Source organism: Sebastes fasciatus, chromosome 1 (genome assembly GCF_043250625.1).
Source record: "Sebastes fasciatus isolate fSebFas1 chromosome 1, fSebFas1.pri, whole genome shotgun sequence".
Taxonomy (NCBI): Eukaryota; Metazoa; Chordata; class Actinopteri; order Perciformes; family Sebastidae; genus Sebastes; species Sebastes fasciatus.
In genome coordinates, this window is record NC_133795.1 from 40,194,486 (window position 1) to 40,212,857 (window position 18,372).

Consider the following 18,372-nt stretch of genomic DNA (forward strand, 5'->3'; position numbering starts at 1 on the left):
AATCACAGCTACTGTAAAGGCCAAAGCGCTGTCATGACACAGTATGAAGAACTGGTTTTCTACAAGAGCTGCAATGATACATAGGCTACTACAGCAGTGGTCTACTACAAATAATATAATAGTAATAATACTGTATCATAATACAGATCAGCCTTCCTCTGTGGATCAGAGGGAAACCAAAACGTATTACGAGGTAATGCCAAAGTAGTCGGCACCATGACCTTTCAGAGTTTCCGTACAAGCCTTAACTTCTGGTGACATAATAAAAAAATCACATTACACATTAACAGGAATGTTTTTAATGTTGTGTGTCGTAGACAGAATAAAATGACATACTGTATAGATATTAATGACAAAATAAAGCTTGTATGGAAATATGTTTGTACTGAATGTAACTTTAGAGGTCCAGTGCAGAGACTCCGTCAAGATTCATTTTGATTATCTCTAGCTCCATCTGCTGCTCATTTTCTGCTACTTCAGTGGGGGCAGCATCAGTTCAAGCCACACAGCAGGAAAAGGAACTGAAACAGCACACTAACTTAGGGGGAAGACGGTTTTTTATCTCATATTTCTTACCGTAATGTTTCTGCATCAGTGGCGGCTGGTGACTCAAAGAATTGGGGAGGACAGGAGGAAAACAAACCCACGGCGTCATGTTTTTTTATTAAGTTATTTCTCATATTTTCCACTTGCACCTCCATTTTATGTATGGACTCAGTGCTGCTTGATATAATGTGCTCTCATGTTCCTAATTTGATCATATGGGCTCACATGGAATTTTATTTTATTCTGTTAAATCTTTTAATCTGGAAAGAACTTTGTGCTTAAGTTTGACAATTATTATATAAATTATTATTATTATTACTACACTAGTTGAGTACACACTTACACTTTTTCTGTCCAAAATAAATATAAATGATTTATAATAAATATAAATGACATGAAAATGTCATGAAAAAATATGAATTTGGATTAAAAGTCTACAACTTTAACCATCTTAGTTGCTGGTGCTAATAGTTTTTGCCCTACTGGTAAGTGGCGTCACAGTAACATTATTGCACGTGATTGAATAACGTTATACAGTGTTCAAAGACACCCTGTATGTTGTGATGCAATGCAAATTGTCCTGTTATAAATCCCACTAATGTCAACTGTGGAAAGGAGGTGTTGACTCAACTCTGTGGCTGTCATATTGGTTGCAATTATACTGTATATTGTTGATTTTAGTGTCGTTATTTTACAGTATAACATAATGTTATCAGCTCGCTGGCACGTTTTTATTCAGAGCAGCTGCATTGAATTAAGTTAAGAGTAAATGTCCCTGTGAAGTCCACCAAATCCAGTTTTCAGACATTATTGCCACCATTTAAATGAGAACATTTGAGTCAAAATGAAAGTCTAATCTCTCATTTGAAGTGTCAGTGATTAATTTATACAAATTTCTAATGTTTTTATTGTTTAATTTGTCAAAATATGTCCAAAGTCTTAATATGTAACTATGTTCCCTTTAAGCCCATGGGTGTTCCAAATAAGCCCATTTTATGATTTGTTGATAAATATATATATATATATATATAAAGTTGAATTATTTTTATGCAAGAATATGCAAGAAGTTCAATAATTCTGAATCACACCGGGGCTGTACCGAATGTCTTTCAGTACAGCCCCGGTGTGTTTTTTTTTACATTTAAAGCTTCTATTGATGTTTTTGAATTAATTTTTGAATGTCAGTCATCATATGTTATGACTAAAAACAAAACTCCTCGAACAAAATCCTCAGTTTGAATAAAGTGATTCATCGGATTAAATGAGTTAGTCTTCTTTTATTGAATCAAGTTTTTCTTTAATGAATAGAAGTCATCAGTTTCGTCAACATGAGTACATGTATGAGCGGAATGAGGACTGCCGTTGGCGCTCGCTGTGTGTGTGTGCATGTGTTTGTCACCCGCCCGCCCGAAATTTATACATACAAACATATTTCCTGGTAAGCTTATCTAAACCCGCCCGAGCCACAGGTTCCGGGTTGACCCTTACATCACCAGTACGCAGCCACCGCTGGAATTTAATTCTACAATAGTGTGATACCAATATTAAAGGTCCCATATCGTGCTAATTTTCAGGTTCATACTTGTGTTTTGTGTTTCTACTAGAACATGTTTACTTACTTTAATGTTTAAAAAACACTTTATTTTCCTCATACTGTCTGTCTGAATATACCTGTATTCACCCTCTGTCTGAAAAGCATTTCAACGGAATTGCAACGGAATTGCGTTGCTAGGTAACAGCTTGGGTCCATGTTTACTTCCTGTCAGCTGATGTCATTTACATCCACTGCAACAGGAAATAAACTGGGACACATTTAGAATGTTTATGTTTAAAACCGTGTAATGGTCTAAATATTGGATATTTGTGACATCACAAATGGACAGAAATCCTAACGGCTTGTTTCAAACGCACAATTTCTGAATACGGACTGTGTGTATTTCTCCGTATGTTGAGCGTTTTGATAGTTTAACAGTTTTTATATAGCACTTCAACCTGCTTTATAATATGAAAGACCTGAAAAATTCTTAAACTTTACAATATGGGACCTTTGACGTATCCTGATTTTTACCTGCAACTGTGCAGAAATACCTGCTTTAAACACAACAAAAAAAAAAGATCTGTGCCGCATTCAGATGATGATTTAGAATTCAAATGTCAATGTTATGAATGACGCTTTTAAGCTTCCAACTATTCGGTACAAACCTACACTGAAGCTGCAGCTAATGATTATTGAGTTATGAGTTAATCAGTGCAGATTATTTCCTTGCTGTAACGGACTGAAGGCTCTCCTCCCATCTGCTGAACTGTGCTGTAACTTCTGGACATTTCAGCTGAAGCGCCTGCTCTACAGTTTCACTGCTCTTCACACGAGGACACTTGTGGTTTTTGAGGTGTGACAGCAAACAAAATCTTTTCTCGCACACACCGCAACCGAACGGTTTCTCCCCCGTGTGGATTCTCTTGTGTTTATTCAGATTTCCTTTTTCGCTAAATCTTTTACCGCAAAGTGAGCAAGTAAATGGTTTCTCTCCCGTGTGGACCCTCATGTGTCTGACTAGCGTCCCTTTTTCGTTGTACCTTTTCTTACAGACTGAGCAGCTGAAAGGCTTCTCTCCCGTATGAATTCTCATATGTGCAGCTAATGTTCCACTCTGGGTGAAGTTTTTACTGCAAACTAAGCAACAAAAAGGCTTCTCTCCGGTGTGCTTCCTCATGTGTATTTGCAAACTTCCCTTCTGCCTAAATGTCTTTCCACACTGGGTACAGTCGAACGGCCTCTCCCCCGTATGGCACGTTATGTGTCTCTGCAGAGACGTGTTGTGCTTAAATGTTTTGTTACATGCTGGGCATTTGTACAGCTTTTTCTGAGTATGAGATCTTAAATGAGACTCAGCTTCGTTTTCTTCCAGTTTGTCTGAAAATGACTGGTTCCAGTCATCGTGTAAGTCTTCAGGCTCAGTTTTAAAACACTGCGAAAGGAAAAACCGTCCATCGCTGGTTGCTTTTAAAAAACCAGCTACATCCAAGTCAACGGCTGGTTCTGATCCTCCACAGTTCTCTCCGCCGGCTCCGGCGTCTGTCTGCTGCTGAGCAGGAGGATCTGCCTCTCTGTGCTCCTCAGTTTGTCTTTGGTGAAGCGGTGAGGACTGAGAGTTCTCTCCGTCGTCTTCACTCTTCACAGAGACGGGCGCGAATTGGAACTCTGGGATATCAGCCCCGTCCAGTCCTTGCCTGATCCAGACCTCCTCAGGTTCCTCTTTAATGTGTGGGGCCTCTGGGTCCAGACTGGGCCTCGACTCCTGTTGTTCGGGGGGAATCTTTGTGTTGACAGTCAGCGGCCGAATTTCCTGAGACACACCTGAGATAGAAACATACAGGACATCATGTCAAAATATTTGTATATGTAATTCTTCATGGCTGATGTATGTCTAATGTGAAATACAGAGAGTAGGGATGTGCTGCTATCAGACTTTCACTGTATGGTTGTTGTGGACAGAAATATCACAGACCACGGTTATTGTTATTACCAGTTATTGATCAAAGTTTCCTAAAACATTAATTTTAGTGCTGAAATATACGTGTGCCGGGATTCTTATTTACCCTGTGAAACACTCTTAGATTTCAGTGCATCCACACGTTTTCATACATGGATATCATAATAAAAATAATTATATGAAAAAAATCTATGTATGGTGCAGAGAAGTAATAGGCTATACTCATTATACATCCGCAGACATTGGGATTTGTTTGCTAGTGTTCCCTTTAAACCCACCAGGTAAAAATGTTCTTCAAAAATAAATAAAGATAAACATACACATTTATTGCCTATTTAACAGTATAATAATATAAACTGCATACATCATGCTTTATATCATTGCAATGAACCACTGTATGCAGCTACTGTACTGGTGCAGCATGTGTTCTGTTTGCTAGTATGCCAAAACTCAGATTTTCATGTCAAAAGAAACAATATTTCTCATTCAATTCATATTCTAAAATACACTAATTCAAAACACGAATCACTTCTGAAACAAAAACAGAAGTACAAATGTACAACAAATGTTATCTTCTGAAGGTACCAAAGGGTTCTTTGCAACTTCTTCTGGGTTCAGCAGGCACATGTACCTCAATATCCACAATTCAGATTGATTTATGGTAAAAAAAAAAAAAAAAGAGTCATTTATGTAACAACCAGCTTCACTGGAACAACTCATGACTCAGCAAATATGATGATGTAGTTTTCTATTATCTGACTCAGAGGTTTTAAGTGGGTTTATATAGTACGCGGGTTTAACAGGGCCGTTTCTCCTACACTTTAACGTTACACATATTTCTATTTTTCGAATAAGCAGGTTCCAGTCAGAGACTAGACAGGCCACTGACCTGTCTCTGTGTCTCTGTCTAACAGTGAGGTTGTCATGATGCCAGCAGGCAGCTGATCAGCTCCCAGCAGTCTGCTCTGCAGGTGGACCTCCTCTTCATACTCCTTTATTGTTCTCTCGAACATGTCCAGGATTTCTTCAACAGCCACAGTCAGTCTCTGGTTGACGAACACTCGCACTGCTGACTGTATGGTGGACATGTTGAGGTTGACGGTAGACGTTAACGGGAGAACAGAGAAGAAACGGGACCACCGCGAAGGAAGCAGAGTGTTTGTGTTTAGAAGCTCCGACCGGAAGACTGCTTCTTCTTCTTTGGTTATATGGCGGACTACAAACCGACTTTGAGGGTGAAAGCTGCCACCTGCTGGACTGGAGGGTGGAGCAGTAGATTGGCAGGAAAAAACAAACAAACAAATAATAAATAAAATAAATAAATAACAATAACAATAACAATAATAATAATGCTGATAATGATAATAACTAACTAAAATAAAATTATTATTATTATTATTATTATTATTATTATTATTATTATTATTAATAATAATAATAATAATAATAATAAAATTCTCTCCATTATTCCTGTTGCCCTTTAGTAATTAATTTGAAGATTATGTACTTTCTTAGATGTCTTTCCTAGCAGATTTCCCATTGTAATATTTCCATCATTTACTACTGATAGCAATTCCCTTCTTTCTTCGTCATACTTGTTGCACTCCATAAGAACATGCTTGACTGTTTCCGGCTTATTACAGTGCGAGCCTAGCCAATAACTTTATGACAGCTTTGTCATTTAAAGACAGTATTACTATTTTTAAAAAAGCCACCTGACTTTATAAAGAAATTAGATTCTAGATATTAAAGCTGCAGTGGGTAGAAATGGAGCAAATGATTAAAAAAAAAGTATTTTTTTATAAAACGGTCACTATATCCTGACAGTAGTGCATGAGACAGGTAATCTGATAAAAAAGTCCTGTGCGTCTGTGTCCTCCAGTGCTCCTAAGGGCATCTGCAAGATTTCACAGACCGGAGGAAAACAACCAGTCAGAGTTGATCTGAGGTCTGCCGTCCAGCTTCTGCCTAACTATGAGTCAATCACTCGCAAACTCCGATCAAACGGTCAAACTAGGCCGTGCTGATCAAATATGAATCAATATTCTGTTACTGTAATGCCTATTTCTCTCCTCAAATGTTTTCAGAATCATCTTGTAGTGCACAGTTTAGCTGTAAAATGAGAAAGTTTGTGACCCGGCAGCCATGTTGAGATCGGTTGAGGAAATACCAAGCACCGCCCACCAGCCGGAGCACAGCCAATAGGAACGCTCTCTCTCTCTGAAATGACCTGTGATTGGTCAAAGTCTCCTGTCACGGGCTAGATTTTCTAAAGCCTGAAAACAGAGCCGTGAGGAGGTGCAGAAGTCTAGTTTTCTCTCAGTACGCTTGAAATATTTAATTAAAGCCTTTGAACCTGTAGGCTACTCATCTGTCCCTTGTCTCTAACAGACCATTGATGCTCCCGTCCATCTACCACCCTGTCCTTCAGTCTCTCTCTCGTCACTGAACTCCCTACACCCTATCAGCACATGTTCAACAGTTTCCTTACAGTTACATGTCTCACATTAATCCAACTCTGTCTTTTTCATGATGTATAAAGTGTCATTGTGTCTGATAACCTGTTTGAAATTCTCTTAGCAATTATTTTTGTAAAATTCTGGAATGCATAAGCTCCTAGCTCCTCTTCAAATATTCCTAAACCAAGTACCCAATGTTAAATTCCTCTCTGACCTTTCTCTTCCCAGCTCGTTTTTTTGAAGATTTACCGTGGGTTGTGGGAATATCCATGGTGGAATGCTGCTACTGATAACTGCTGGACTGTGTTGTATGATATCTAACTTATACGGTTTCACTTTCTTGTTAATGTCCCATCCAAATCCTTTACCAGAAAAAGTTGTGTACTCCCAACAATTCTGCAGAACATTTCCTCCTCCCTGAATTCTTGTCCAGTATGTTAATGATAACTAACAAACTAAATCGTAATGCTCTGTATTGTATCCAGCCTAGTTTCTCTAGATTGCTGGATAAAGAGTTTGTCTTTAGACAAATGTCCAGGTAGTGATGGACTAGTGTAGTGATACATTTCTATAGCCATTTTTGAGACTTATTAAATTTCCCTCAGTGGAGGGAAATTTAGTAAACAAAGTATTGTGGCAATGGAGGAGACAGTACACTGGCACACCAGGCTGGAGTCACTAAAAAATACTTGCTTTTATTAACTGTCAGGGGAGTAAACAAAACTTAGGTTCTTCCCGGATCGGGCAGTCACTTTCCTTTCTTTTAAGGGCCGTGGTCCTCCTGAAGAGACATAGGGGAGAAGAAGAGAGATCAGGCAGGCGCGTCACTCTTAATTTCCACAGCTAACTTTCCTTGTGTTCTCCACACTGACAGCTCTCCTCTTTATCCAGCAGTCCCTGATTGCTGATGCACATCCACTAACATCTGGCTTTTGCCCTCAGTGTGAAAGGTTACAATCGGCATTCCTTCCCGGGACAAATGTCTCTGCAGTAGTCACGGGTATTTCGGCAGTGATGGAAACATGACACCCGCGTGGACACACTAATTTGTGCCCCTTTTCCAGCGCGATGCTACGTGACGCACGTTGAAGTGAATATATAATAAAATACAAAATTTCGCAAGAAATATTTTACCGGTGTACCTAGTGCTGGTACCCATCCCAGATCCTGAGCTTCCTGTTAAGATGCAGTTACTCTATGGCTTTTATTAAACAAACAAACAAACAAACATTGTTCTTCTGAGTTTCTTGTTACAGTTATCTTCTGAAGCATTTATTTAAAAAAAAAAATAGATCCAATCTTAATTTAAAAATTTTCAAACAAGTGCTTTTCAGACAAAAAACGTAATTCCTATCGCTTAGATTTTTTCATAATTTTTTTGCATCCTGTCTCGGCTCGGTATGCTGTAAACTCTGTCTGGACCGAGTAGACATCTCTGAGACATCGATGGTAAATTGTAAATGGACTGCCTTTATATAATGTCTGAGCGACCACTCAAAGCACTTTACAACACCGGCCAACATTCACCCATTCACACACACTGATGGCAGAGGCCACCAGGTACCACCTGCTCATCAGGAGCGCTCACATAGCGATAGCGATAGCATCGAGGACCTTTTGATTGCTAATTGTTGGCGTGGCAGTTGCAGAATTGCAAGATGGCGGCGGTGTATCCTGATGGCTATCCTTGATTCCAGCTTTTGTGTTCGGCATTCTGGAAAATTGTCACTTCTCCTCTCTAACTGGTTGTGTTCACAAAACTTTTAACTTGGCACAATAAGCAAGCTAACATGCGGACACAGGAAAAGCAACCTACTCCTTCACCTCTCGACAGCGCCCTCCAAGAGGACGTTAGTTGATAAATTAATTTAATCAAGTGCTGCTGCAGCTGCTCCATCACCATCCTCAGCACCAGCTGGTCAATATTTTCTAGGTTGCTGAACCAGCTTCTCATGTCCACATTCAAAGGAACGATCAGGGTGTTGTGGCCACCAGGCCAGCTGGTCACACTGTGAGGTGAACTGGATTAAAAAAACAACACTCCACAAGGAATGGTTGATATGAACAGCATATACTCATCACTCAGAATGTAGGTGTCGAAGTGGGGAGCCACTAGAGGGCGCACATACGCTGTGCTACTAGTGGAAACAGCTTATTGAGAACAAGATTCTCACAATGTATACACAGTCCTGCAATACACCCTCCTTCATGAAATAATGTTTGTGATGAAACTGTTTTAGGTGGTGTTGGTTCAACTGTGTGTTCATTTTGGAGGATGCAGTTTGTGGTGCATTACACAGAGAGGTGCTTCTGCTATTTAGCCTACTCATTTCTATAAACAGGGGTGGTATTGTATACTTGCTCGCCTCCTGCACATGTAATAAGCAGTAAAAATAACATCAATAATACATGTGAATCAATTGTTAAATACAAGAGTAACTGAATGAATGCAACTTAGACAAAGTTCAATACCTCAATGATTAGATCTAAAATGCTCACAGCTGTCCAGATAGCAGCTGGTGGGAGACTCCGGTGACGCAGTTAGTGCACGGGGAGAGTACACACAGGTAGACAGGTAGCCCGTCCAATCATTACATTGGGGCCGAATGAAATGATTGGATGGGTTTATTACAGTCCTGCGACAGCCACAGATACCGGATGTTTTTGTTTTTTTGTCAGAGCATTTGATCTATTGATTGCTCTCAGGATGTAATGACAATTTCAACTAATATATCCCAAAAAACTGTTTCTAAATCTTTACCAACCATGCCTTTAACAACCCATTTAAATTGTTTACTAGTTTTTAAAAAAAACACACAATATAGTGTCACGTGAAGTGTGTGAACAAATCCAATATACCATTAAAATGCCCTGAAATATCTGTCTACCATGTTTGATTTCATCTTGTTTTTGTTAGCTGATCACAAGAGATCTCAGCACCAGATAATAATAATAATAATAATAATGATAGTAATTTGTTTTGTATAGCACCTTTCTAAACATAGTTACAAAGTGCTTGCGCAGATACAATGAAATACAGACAAAATGAAAGCAACAATAAAAGAACAAAACATAAAGACCAAATAATGAGAAAACTAAAACCCGTAACCAGCGTTATCAAAACAATAAGTTACAACACATATGCCAAAAGAGGACAAAATAAGGCGTGGAAAAAGGTGCACCAAGTTGTTGCAGTTAAAAAAAGTAAAAAAAAAGCCTTTTTATAAAAATGGGTTTTTAAAAGAGATTTAAAATTGGTTATAGAGCTAGCTAACCTGAGGTCCTGAGGTAGGCTGTTCCAGAGTCTAGGGGCATTCATTGCAAAGGCCCTGTCACCCTTAGTCACCAGCCTAGACCTGGGTACAACCAGTAAGACCAAGTCAGAGGACCTCCGGTTACAAGGTGGCACGTAGGGAGTAAGGAGCTCAGTGATGTAGCTTGGTGCCAAACCAGGCAGAGCCTTTAAAAGTTAACTATAAAATCTTAAAATCAATTCTAAATTTGACAGGCAGCCGGTGAAGTGCAGCTAAAACCAGAGTGAAGTGCTCAAATCTCCTCGTACCAGCGATCAGTCTGGCAGCCGCGTTTTGGACCAATTGCAGACGATGTAGTGAGTTTTGGCTGAGACCGGAGTAAAGGGCGTTGCAGTAATCTAAACGGCAACTCTATTGAGGTCATTAGTGGATAAAAATGATTTTATTTTAGAAATATTTCTGATGGGTCACTGCAGAAAGTATCACTGGAATTTAACTAATGGAAGTGTTTAATTAATTCATTAATTACCACTCCCACTCTCACTGTGGATAAAATTTAAATTAATTTCAAGTGTGAAGTTAGCTATTCTGACACGAGGCAAGGCGACAGCATCCATAAATAATAATAATAATTCTCTGCATCCAGATTTTAAGATTGATTTCTATGCCATGTGGCAAAAAGATTTGACTCTCGTCTTTCACTTTGAATGTCAACATGGCAAGTGTCTTAGTGAGGAGTCATACCAGATTAGAAATGGAAATATAAACCCGAGAGATTTGATATCCTTCAAATGAATACTTTCAGTGTTTATGTAAATCAGAGCTGGTTAAATATTAATTATTTCCTTTTCTCTTCCTTGTCTGTGGGCTGGATCTCTTTGCTTCTCTCTGTGGGCTTTTCTTTTGTCTCTCCCTCTCCATGTTTGTAGTGTTGGCTGTTCTGCTCAGGGAGGGGTTCCAACCAGCAGACAGTCCTCAAGTCTTATTGGCTCACGCCTCCTCTCTGTGTCTCTGTCACTGTAAAAAGGGGGGAATTGAGCAGCACTGTGACGTCGCCACCTTCCACCCATTCACTCTTGTCCTCTCTCTGCCTCTTTCTCCTCCTTTGCTTTCATCTCCTGCGCTCGCTCTGTGACTGACGGTGGATGGGGTGGTCATGTGACTTTATAATACCCAGGGATTTTCTGCCAGGCGTGCTCTGCAGCCTCCCTTCCTCCTCCCCTCCATCCATTCCTATCTGAGGAGAGGTTGCTTTATTATTGTCCAGCATCCAGCCTTTCCTCGCTCAGCTCTCCTTCCTAGAGGATCTATTGTTAGCTGATAGTGACATTTTAGCATGGCTCTGACTGAGGGCTGGAGGGTGTGATAGAACGCTGTCCTGTCACACGCTCATCAATACACACACACACGTTGGAATACATGTGCAGTTGTAAGAGGCGGCAGCAGCAGGGACGTGGCAGCATTTGTACATGTGGCTGGTAAGTGACATGCTTCGGGTGTGTGTGTATGTTTGTGCGTGCACCAGGAATAAATGAATGTGTTCACTGCTTCACCCTCTGCTGTAATCGAACAGACCTCCATTCAATCTGTTTGACATGGATTTTGCAAACATTTTATCAGTTATTGACTAAATGATTATTTACGTGCTGAAGCTGATGTATTGATTGTGGATTTACATGTAGTGCACCTGTTTTGTTTTTTCAGGGTTTGTGCATGTGGGGTCCTGTCTGTATTACTCTGTATTGCTACAGTTATTTTGTATTTTGTGCATTTCCGCTTGACTGGGCAGAAAACAGAGATCAACAGGACACAGATGACTCATATCCTCCGCTTTAAGGTGCACCTCCATCACAAACACAACAACAGCAGCGGCGAAGACAGACAGGGTGGTGTGCACAGCAGCCACCGTGGACCCGAGCTGGTCACCTGCAGCTCGTCGCTCAGTGTCACCATGGCAACCACAGTCTGGACCAAAGTTATGGAACCAACTGATATTGCCATCCGTACGGACACACCCCTAGTTTGGCTTTAGAACATAGACAGCATGGAGTGTCCAGTATGGGCCAATAAATAGTGTTTGTGTTACATCACGGCACGGCACTATTCATTCATTCAACCTTTATTTATACTCCAGAGATCGTTGAGGGGCGACCCTCATTAACAATGAGTCAATTACAAAACAAAACAACAACAATGGGACATACAAACAGAGAAGATGCAATATCATTATAGAAATAGTAAAAGCCATGAAAACTTTCAGCGTAGGAAGAATGAATTTAAGATTTGAAATAAAGCACAGTGAATATGTTTGTCAGGTCTAGGAGATTTAAGTAGCACTAAGCCTTACAGTCTTACCTGAACCCCAGTGAGCTGGACTAGCTTACTTCACTTCACTGCGCTGGCGGCCTGCATGGCTGCACGGTCGGGCTGGCCCGGCGTCCTCACACACTGAGCTCAATGTCGGATTCACTTCATTTGGATTAACGAACAGATGCAGACCTTAAAGAGAGAAAAGACATTTTAGTAATGTGTGTCAGATATTTTCATCACACCACCAAAGTACTGTGTAAGCTAGTATAGAACATGTCAGCAGCTGAACAGCATTCTGCTGTGACTGTGATTCATCAATGACTGTCTTACCAAGTCTATAGACTGCAGTGTGAAAAAGAGCATAATGGAAGGAATGAATGAGGTGGAGTCTAAGTTCAGGAAGACACAGAGGAGTTTCCAGTTTACTTCAGGAGATAAAGTTGACATTTTTGATTTTGATTTCACTTTATTCTAATCAATAAACTCAACCAGCAGTCCACCTGAGGCAGGTAGCAACAACACGATGCATTAGTTAGTCCACAACTCCTCCTGGTTGAAGACAATGACTCAAGTAATAAACTATTTAATGTCCAAGGACATGCATCCATATACAAGCCTAAATACACATTGCCCTGTAGTAGTCTATATATTGTGTATAATGCCGTGTTGACGTCATATGCGGCGATTACCACGTTGTTGTTGTGTTCACGTCATCAGACTCTGCAGAGTTGGTTGTGTTAGGGTTTAAACTAGTGTGCACCAACTACATCTATTTAATTGCATTTAATTAGCTTGAATGACAGATGTTGATGTAGATGTATATTGACGTGAGGTGTCGTGAGATCTTTGTAATATTTGTCAGGCACTTCTGGTTTATCTAGCGGCAAATTGCATGTATCCATGTATCCATGCTTTTGAAAAAAATAGAGAGCTTTTCAAAATTAGAGTTTGGATGTTGATGTGAACCATATTGACGAATCAGAAACTGGTAATTGGTCATTTGATATACAGTATATATATACACGTATATACATATATATATATATATATATATAACTGGTCATTTGATATATATATATATCAAATGACCAGTTACCAGTATATATATATACCAGTATATATATACCAGTTACCAGTATATAGTTACCAGTATATATATATATATATAATTATGAATGTGTGACATTTACAGTATATCTTCTTTGGACAAGGAAACAGCGTTGACCAATCAAAGGCGAGCAGACAGGGAGAGGTTGGCAGCTTCAGTTACACGCTGCTCTTAAAACAGACAGAAGGGATTCTCCAGGTCTATTAACCCTTAGTCGACCATCCACAAACACGTATTTTAATTTGGCCAACAGGAAACACAGGACCGACATGTTTCACACAATTTATTTTGCAACCACAGAAGAATCCTACGTACAGTATGAGTGAGTGTAGCTACAGAAACATAGACGGATGAAAACAGACTGAGAGACTGTGCTTGTGGGTGTGTCTGCATGTCATTTGGCAGGGTGCTGTGCTGAATGCCACATGGCAGCGTTAAGTTAATCCCAGCCAATTCCACTCCAATCCTCCCAGCAGAGCTGATCAGGGGCAAAGCAGGATGAGAAAGGCTTTGATGCCTTCAACCCCACTCTGTCATCGGCGTGTGTTTGTGTGGACATACATACAGTGTGTGTGTGTGTGTGTGTGTGTGTGTTAACAGGGGGAGAGAAAGCATGACGACGCATCCTGATAGAGTTTTAGTCCAGACCTTGATGTATGTGAGTGTTTGCTGTACACGCCCAATACTTGATCAAAGTATTAAGATGACAACAATAAAATAATACACACTCATAGACAGAGTGTGATGAGAAATTCAAGTGTGTATCACCACACACACCTCTGATTATCAGATGATGACTATTGTTACTATTGTTGTTGCCAATGTACCCTTAACCAGGCCTGCTACATGCTATTAATACATCCAGGGTTTCTGGATGCTGTTTCTGACCATACAAAGCAAGTTGACCACCTGTATAGAATTAGACCAGTGGTGGAACATCTATTCACATTGTTTATTTAAAGGTCCCATGTGGTAAAAAGTGAGATTTTCATGTCTTTTATATTATAAAGCAGGTTTAAGTGATATATAAATACTGTGAAACTATCAAAACACTCAATCCATGGAGAAATACACACAGCCCGTATTCAGAAACTGTGTGTTTGAAACAAGCCGTTAGGATTTCTGTCCATTTGTGATGTCACAAATCTACAATATTTAGACCATTTCAGTTTTAAATGTAAACTTTCTAAATGTCCCAGTTTATTTCCTGTTGCAGTGTATGTGAATGACATCAGCTGACATGTAAACATGGACCCAAGCTATTTCCTAGTAACGCAATTCCGTTGCAATGCGCTAAAATGGAGCATTTCAGACAGAGCGTGAATACAAGTATATTCAGACAGACAGTATGAGAAAAATAATGTGTTTTTCGAACATTAAAGCACGTAAACATGTTCTAGTAGAAACCTAAAATACAAGCATGAACCTGAAAATGAGCATGATATGTCCCCTTTAATAATAATTTTTTTTTAAAAATAATACTAAGAATAAAAAAAAAAGAACAAAATAAGACAACCACCACAAGATAGCCGGACTAGACCGACAAAGATACAATCACATTGCCGCCTATGTCATATCATGGACAGAACAGTAAAGAATAGCCAAACTGGATGTCACGCGATGTCAAGTCTTTTTTTTCTTAACCTAGTCACAATTGACAATTACAGTTTTTAAATATCATCAGAGAGATGGGGTGAATTTGGTGATTTAGGGACATATTGATTGATGTTGCTGTTGTTAGTTGTGGTAACAAAGGGATGGAGTTGACTAAATATGGCTAAAACTCATATGGAGACATCATATGAGACTAAATCTAAAGCCAGCTGACATAATTAACACAGTACTTTACTTGTTATATCGTTCCATACCTTCCCCGTTTCTATGCGCTGCCTTTTACTTTTCACTGACTCTGTACTGACTTACATTGTTGAGTTTGATATTATTTTGATGATCAGAAATGATGGGTGGGATAATAATAAAATGATGGCAGCTGGAATAAATGGCTGCTTTCATTGGAGGTGGATAACATATTATTTAACCAAATGTGTCATATAACCGCAATATAATACATCAATCAGTTGTTGAGTGAGCTCCATCGACATCTATTCCCTCATGAAATACTTCAACACTATTCGTACTGTGCAGCTGAGTTTTATTGCGCTGTGCCCTCTTATACTGTACATGCAAGGCTCAGAAGGAGTGCTGCCAGGCCGCTGGTGCCCCACAGCAAAGTACGGACCACTTGACAGACCTCAGATGTCAGAACATCACAGCACTACTCAGCTCTGATCACAGGTCAGCCATAAAGCCGCTCATCTGTGATATGCTGTCTCAGCTCTCGGTTAAAGTACCACAGAACTGACTGTTCAGAGCTCTCTGGCAAAGGAGTGACAGAATATTATGAGAACTGTCCTCGTCAGAATCATCATAACACTTAGAGCTGAAGTAGGCGAGACTGAAGCAAAAAAGTAATTTTTATAAAACGGTAACCTGACAAAAATCATGCGCCTCTGTGTCCTCCGGTGCTCCTAACGGCATCTGCAAGATTTCACAGACCGGAGGAAAACAAGCAGTAAGAGCTAATTAGCTTACGTTAATGCCTATTTCTCTCCTCAAAGGTTTTCAGACTCATCTTGTAGTGCACGGTTTAGCTGTAAAATGAAAAAGTTGGTGGTGACGACGACGTTTTTTTGTGAAAATTGTGAAATCTAGTGAAGGAACGCCAAGTTCCGGTCACATGACCAGAGCACAGCCAATAGGAACGCTCTCTCAATGAAATGACCTGTGATTGGCCAAAGTCTCCCGTCACAGGCTAGATTTTCTAAAGCCTGAAAACAGAGCCATGAGGAGGAGCAGAAGTCTAGTTATCTCTCAGAACACTTGAATTACAATATGCTGAAAGGTTATTATGGAATTTTTGCCCAATGATGCCAAAAATATACTGACTACTGCCACTTTAACACAACCTATGGTTGCATTATCCTCACAATCAGCTTCTTGCAGTTGTGTGAATAATGACTGTCCTTTTTAGTGTGACATTGTTATAGCACTGCAAAAATGTAAGGTTTTGGTTTACAAAGTGTGTAACTCCATCACTGTCTCCTGCAAACATTCGACATTGCAGGGATGCAAACAAATGAAAAAACAGAGAGCTACCCAAAGTCGAAAACAAAGTGGCATCATAATATATACCCATGTGATGAAGGCCTGTTCTATAATAGTAAATTCCACATCTACACTTATCTTAATTATTGCATATTGTAATGAGTTAAGTCCCTCGAATGAAGACTGGCCAATCATAGCGTAGCATCAGCCAGCTCTGACCAGTGTCCGACATCTATCTGGCTTTGCTCCGTAGACTCCGATGCAATCATTTCAGATTTTTTTTTTCATTTTCCGGCTGGTTTTATGGATTTGGAGCTAGTCATGGTTAAAACGTTGTGTGATAGTGATACTTGTTACCCGGAGAGGTTGTAAGGAGATACACTGTATGTTTCTAAAACGTCACGTTTCTACATAAAAACCTGTGGAGCTAACATTAGCAGAGTGCGTTAGCACATCATTAACTACTGTTAGCACACTATGTTACGCTAGCTACTGAAGGTATACTGAATGTATACACATGCTGCTTTTGCTTTGTAGTGATTGTAACAGTGAATAAAGACCTGCCCGTCTTTACAGGAACAGTGTTGTTCTTTCATTTCATTGTCTTCTGTCTCGATCACCAGGTGATGGTGGTTCACTTCTACACAGTGATCTGTAGCTTTAGCTTCAATCTCTATCTTTTTAACATGTTTTTGTTGCTGAATCAGTTTGACATCCTGATATATCCTCAAAGCACATATTGTAGATCCTTCTGTCTGGAGCACTGATGATGATGCAGTTAGAGGCATTACTCACTTAGTCCTTAGACACTTGGAAGACACTAAGGCATATGCACGTTTACTTTTCATTGATTTTGGTTCAGCTTTTGATACTCTTCAGCCTGATTTATTATTGGATAAACTGAAACAGACGAGTGTGATCCTTTTATTATAAAATGGTATTTCTTTTCGAGCCAACAGAGTCCAACATGTAAAGGTAAATAAAGCAATATCTGACCTTCAATCTATTAGCACAGGTGCCTCCCCCCCTCAAGGGTGTGTGAGCTCCCCAGTTCTCTTCACATTATACCCATATGCGTGTGTGAGCAAAAAAACACAAGACTTTCAACCAGGAGACCGCTGTTCATGTCCCGTGTGAAACTAAAAGTAACGTTGACTTATGTTCTCACGTCAGTTGTTAGTCATATGACTCGTCGGTATCGTCAGTCCCATGAGTCATTAGTATCATCAACCCTGTGAGTCACATGAGTCGCTATTCAGTGAAGTTAATGTCAACCATGACCGTTTCCTAACCCTACTCAAGTGGTTGTGTTGACTAAATCTAACTTCCTCTGAAAAAGGAAGCTTATTTTGAAAGCACACTATGCATGTAAAGAGCGTATATTGACAGTATTGAGTGTAATTGTGTGTTATTTTAAAGAACTACTGTCTCACACTCAACGTGTGAATTTAAGCATGTTTATTCATGAGTGTATGTACGATCTATGTTCTATGCGTGTGTGTGTGCATTGTGACTTTGGTATGTTGAGTGATGCAGCGGCTTAGAGCCAAAGACCAATTTCCCTGTGAGACAATAAAGCCTATCTTAAATGATCTTATCTGAACTGGGTTGGTTAGGGCCCCCTACTTCAGTGTGGTTGGGTCATCAGCCTGTCTTAGTTAGAATGAAGGTTACAATATTTTAACCCTAAAGTTCAAGGGGCCCCGTTGCTCCTGCGCCGCTTGCTGAAGAGGGTGTAGGATGACAGACGTAGACGTAAATTCGTGAGCCTGGTCGATAGCTCAGGGCTTTTGCCCTTTTCTATCCATAGGCAGTTATCATTGGAGGGAGGAGAGAGGAGATGGAGGAGGAGCCCACTTGGTAGGGGGGCAGCATGGTCCATGCCCGGCCAGTTGAAACGTTTTTTTTTTATTTATTTTTTATAACAAATAAAATAAAATAAAATATGAATAAAACAAAATGAAATAAAAAAAACGGATAAAATAAATAAATAAATATATAAGTGATAAATAAAAAATAAAGAAAACTTTAAAAAAGCCAACAGAACTGGGCAAAGATCAATATCATGTGACTGTGTACAGTGTGTGTGCTTGAGA

General features: G+C 39.7%; 2 protein-coding genes across 2 annotated transcripts in view; one reads left to right on the forward strand and one right to left on the reverse strand.

The window, feature by feature from the left end:
* Nucleotides 1–1,803: 1,803 nt before the first annotated feature.
* LOC141775206 (uncharacterized) lies at nucleotides 1,804–5,229 on the reverse strand. The gene is made up of 2 exons (XM_074648339.1): nucleotides 4,930–5,229; nucleotides 1,804–3,904 (listed from the first exon to the last, which is right to left on the reverse strand). The coding sequence occupies exons 1-2, from the start codon at nucleotides 5,126–5,128 to the stop codon at nucleotides 2,802–2,804; spliced, it is 1,302 nt and encodes a 433-aa protein (XP_074504440.1). The 5' UTR covers nucleotides 5,129–5,229; the 3' UTR covers nucleotides 1,804–2,801.
* Nucleotides 5,230–11,026: 5,797 nt separating this feature from the next.
* Nucleotides 11,027–18,372, forward strand: part of plekha6 (pleckstrin homology domain containing, family A member 6) — a 117,790-nt gene continuing 110,444 nt past the window's right edge. Inside the window, exon 1 of the mRNA XM_074648845.1 lies at nucleotides 11,027–11,231. The gene's annotated coding sequence lies outside the window, so the exon portion shown is untranslated. The remainder of the gene's footprint in view (nucleotides 11,232–18,372) is intronic.

Excerpts from the sequence above, each read along its gene's own strand:
- LOC141775206 (XM_074648339.1), bottom strand. The coding sequence starts at position 5,128 with ATGTCCACCATACAGTCAGCAGTGCGAGTGTTCGTCAACCAGAGACTG. Across the intron at positions 3,905-4,929 it reads AGACAGAGACACAGAGACAG|GTGTGTCTCAGGAAATTCGG; the intron begins GTCAGTGGCCTG and ends TTTCTATCTCAG.